This window comes from Echinococcus granulosus, assembly GCF_000524195.1.
Source record: "Echinococcus granulosus chromosome Unknown EG_S00093, whole genome shotgun sequence".
Taxonomy (NCBI): Eukaryota; Metazoa; Platyhelminthes; class Cestoda; order Cyclophyllidea; family Taeniidae; genus Echinococcus; species Echinococcus granulosus.
The window spans coordinates 86016-89527 of NW_020170473.1; the positions used below are offsets into that span (position 1 = coordinate 86016).

Here is a 3512-nt window from a genome sequence, read left to right on the forward strand (position 1 = left end):
GCATCAAAGTAGGACCTGACAGCCAAATATCCGGAAAGTGAGTGATGAGAGGACCTCCGGTTATACAGCATAAATAAAAAATTGCCTATTCAAATAAAAATTTGTTGCAAGCACTTCAAAGTTCGACGAGAATCTCGACAGCCAAAGTGTTTAAGGAATATGAATTGCATACAGTTAGAATGAGCATTTATGTTATAGCGGTTTTCACGTTAGACGAAACGATAAGTGTGTAACACTAAGAGATGCTTCGAAATGTGAGAAGGTTTCTAAAACTTCGCAGTTATCGATGTAGTCTTTATTTACGATTAATAAGAGTATTCACTTACTAGAGACTATAGAACTCCAAAGAAACTCCATTATTCACCCATAAAAATGTTGGGTTATGTAGACAAATGGGAAAAGGGAGTACAATTAGACTTTGAATTTCCATTTTTCTAAAGAGTTGGTTCGCCACCTGCTTCGTTATTTTAACGCTTTCTAATAAAAATTTTATTGTCATGCGGATTACTATTTAATTAGAGAGTAAACCAGTCAGTAGGCATAGTTTTCGTGCTGACATTGCTCCCGTTGGTAAGTTAGTGTGAAATATTTCATTACTTTAATGAAGGCCTTATCATCAAGTTGCAAAAAAACGTCTCTTAAGCTTAAATGCAGGAAAAAGACGAAGCCCTCTCTTTGTCATATTACTTTATTGACTTGAAAAAGAGATTCAGTTATGACCAAGTCTCAAATGTTGGGGAACATGGACCTCAATTTGCACCACTCATCTCGAATACCATGTCCAACTTCTCTCCAATAGCGTTTCATTTGATTACAAAACGAATCCATGGTCTTCTTGTCAATCTTATAGTAGCCATCGTCATCTTCGATCTCATCACTTTCATCTTCATCGGCTTCATCATCCTCACCTTCATCTTCAGCCTCTTCTTCATAAAATAGGGCTTTTTCATCAGCATGTTGACTTTTGCCAGTTCCCAAATGAGCTACCTTGCGGACAACACCTTCAATTGCAATTTTATCGGCATCCTTATCCTCACTTTCCTGTTTGCCTTCATGGGATACCTCATGAGGTAGGGGCCGTCCTTCATCTCCGCCAACAGATTCATCGTCTCTATCTTCACCATCCACCTCATCTCCTTTACTGACTTCCCCCTCCTTTACAACCCTTTGATGAGGTCGACGTAGGCACTTTGCCTCAGCCTGAGCAAAGAGCACGAGGAGGCTGCAGAAAGTAAGTAAGAACAGAAGTTGTGTTCTCATGGTCCACCATGGGCTCTGCTCACCACGATCCGCGGTTTTATAGTCTGGATGCCTGTGTGTGAATTGGCATGCAACTGTCACGCATAGAGGTGGATGAACTCGATTGGATCAAGAACGAGTAGCAAATGTGTCTACTTTCTCCGTCCCACTCAAATTGAAGGGATTAAAGCATGAGTCAAAATGATAGTGTTATCCTTTAACTAGAACTAGACTAAGAACTAAATTTCTACTCATTCATAAACTTAGGCAGTCATTTTTAAGAACAAACAAGAACTAAAACACACCTAGTCAACTCGAATATGGGTGCAATTTCAATAAAGTATAGTAGTGTCCTTTCCATGAATTGGTAATTCAACAATTTCCCTCATGGTATAGCCACTCGTTTTTGTTTTCATTTATGAAGTGAGAACATTTCTGCAAACAGCAGAGTTGAACTCTGTACTTAATCCAAGGCTTTTGAAAATTACACCATTGAAAGCCAGTGGTTGTTTGATTTTCTGGTTTTTAATACATCATGGTCCTACATTAGCCGTTAATGGTTCCGATTAAGTCTTTAGGGGCTTAAAAGGTAGCTTAGGTGCTACAGTGATTGTGTGGCAAAAAGTATTCGCCACATTTTTAGCTCACTCACCCTGTTTCGCTATAGGAGGTTCGTATTCTCGCGAACCGATGATGGATAAAGAAGGAATTGTTTAGCAAGCTAGACTGACAAAACAGTGCTACTTAACGAAAGGGATGGAAAAAGTATGCTTTTGAATCTTATTGGGGATGCATTTAATATTTGTTATCGTTAAATTAATCATTTTAATGTGTATCAGAAAGTGTAGTAGATATTTTAAATTAACTTGGTCCCATTACACCTCTAGATAGCATTAATCTTTGACTTTAATCCTTTCAAACACCATTTCCTTCCAGTGAGATATTTGATCTTTTAAATATTTTTCGCACTTCAAATTGCGCGTAATTCAATTCATGCGTAATTTGTATGAGTAAGAATGACTACTGTGCCGAGACATGACAAATCTTTACCATTTGCAATCTCATTTTTATTTTTCCCGAATGCGTATGCTAATCTGATTAAATTCTCCTGGAAGCAGGTAAGAATTCGCCAAGTTTCATACAGATGGACAGCTCATTCTTCAAGTCTCCGAGATTCCAATACCCTATCATTTGAGTTTTACTAACGTTCGCAACTCTGCTCAACAATACATGGTCATTGGAACAAACTGTTAGTTACTTTGCTCTTCAAGAGTGAAGACAAGCAGAACTTTGTAACTTAAAGAGAAGAAAAGAATTCTCTCTTTTAACTCGACTCGATTTCACAAACAGCTTTTCTCTAGTCACGGAATTTAGTTCAAATGTGTTTTGACATTTGTGGTTTTGATCTTGACACTTCTGATACCCTTTAATGGAAAAAGGGTGTTTTTGATTCTGGCACAGCGAAAAGACAACGTCACGGGCAAAGAATGCCAAAACAAAGTATAGTGTTGCTACTTAATAATAAAGTAGTACCGAGTCTAGTTCAGTGGCTTTTCAATTTTCACCAGGGGTTACCATTTCAAGTAAGGCGGAGTAAAAACGAATGTACTTAGAGTTAAGAGAGCCACTCTATTTGGAGTAGTATAAGAGGGGCTCAGACAGGGCAGTGTATTTGGGTGCGAAGTTATGCGTATGCGAACACCCCTGATTTGCGGATCCGAATGTTACAGTGATAGAGAAGTGTAAAGCTTTTTGGACTGGCACACACCTGAACACAATCCCCGAATCAATTACTGTCGTAAAATATCAACATGAGAAGATGTCTTCAAAGAGCGACCACAAACTGAGTTTGTACAATACTGTTTTAAAGTTCTTTCATACACTCGATCTCTAAAATAGACTTCAAAACTTATAGCATTATGATCAATTAGACTGCCTTCCAATAGTGCCCAATGAAATCCTATTAGAATCTATCCATTGTTTATGTAAACGTTACGAATGCGACCATGTGAAGCAGTTGATTTTATAATTTAATTTGTAGGCGTTTAGGGTAACTGTCTTTGAAATTTGTCTATAATTTATCTAGTACAAACAATGGATATGGAGGGGATTCAAAGCATTTTCAATTTTATGAATGGTTGTTGAAGTAACATTTTTGTTGACTTTTCTTGAAATGTTATTTGCCATTCTACCAAATAAATCAGCAAATCATTGAAGGGAGGGTAATCAGTGCTAAGCATTTCGTTTGGAAGCCCATATATGTAGCGGAAGAA

At 37.7% G+C, this 3512-nt stretch overlaps 1 protein-coding gene across 1 annotated transcript; it reads right to left on the reverse strand. All coding sequences in view use genetic code 11, as the record gives it.

Moving 5' to 3' along the window:
- Positions 1 to 726: 726 nt before the first annotated feature.
- Positions 727 to 1260, reverse strand: EGR_08002 (hypothetical protein; the record flags this gene model as incomplete). Its single annotated transcript, XM_024497251.1, has 1 exon — positions 727 to 1260. The coding sequence occupies one exon, from the start codon at positions 1258 to 1260 to the stop codon at positions 727 to 729; it is 534 nt and encodes a 177-aa protein (XP_024348314.1).
- Positions 1261 to 3512: the final 2252 nt, after the last annotated feature.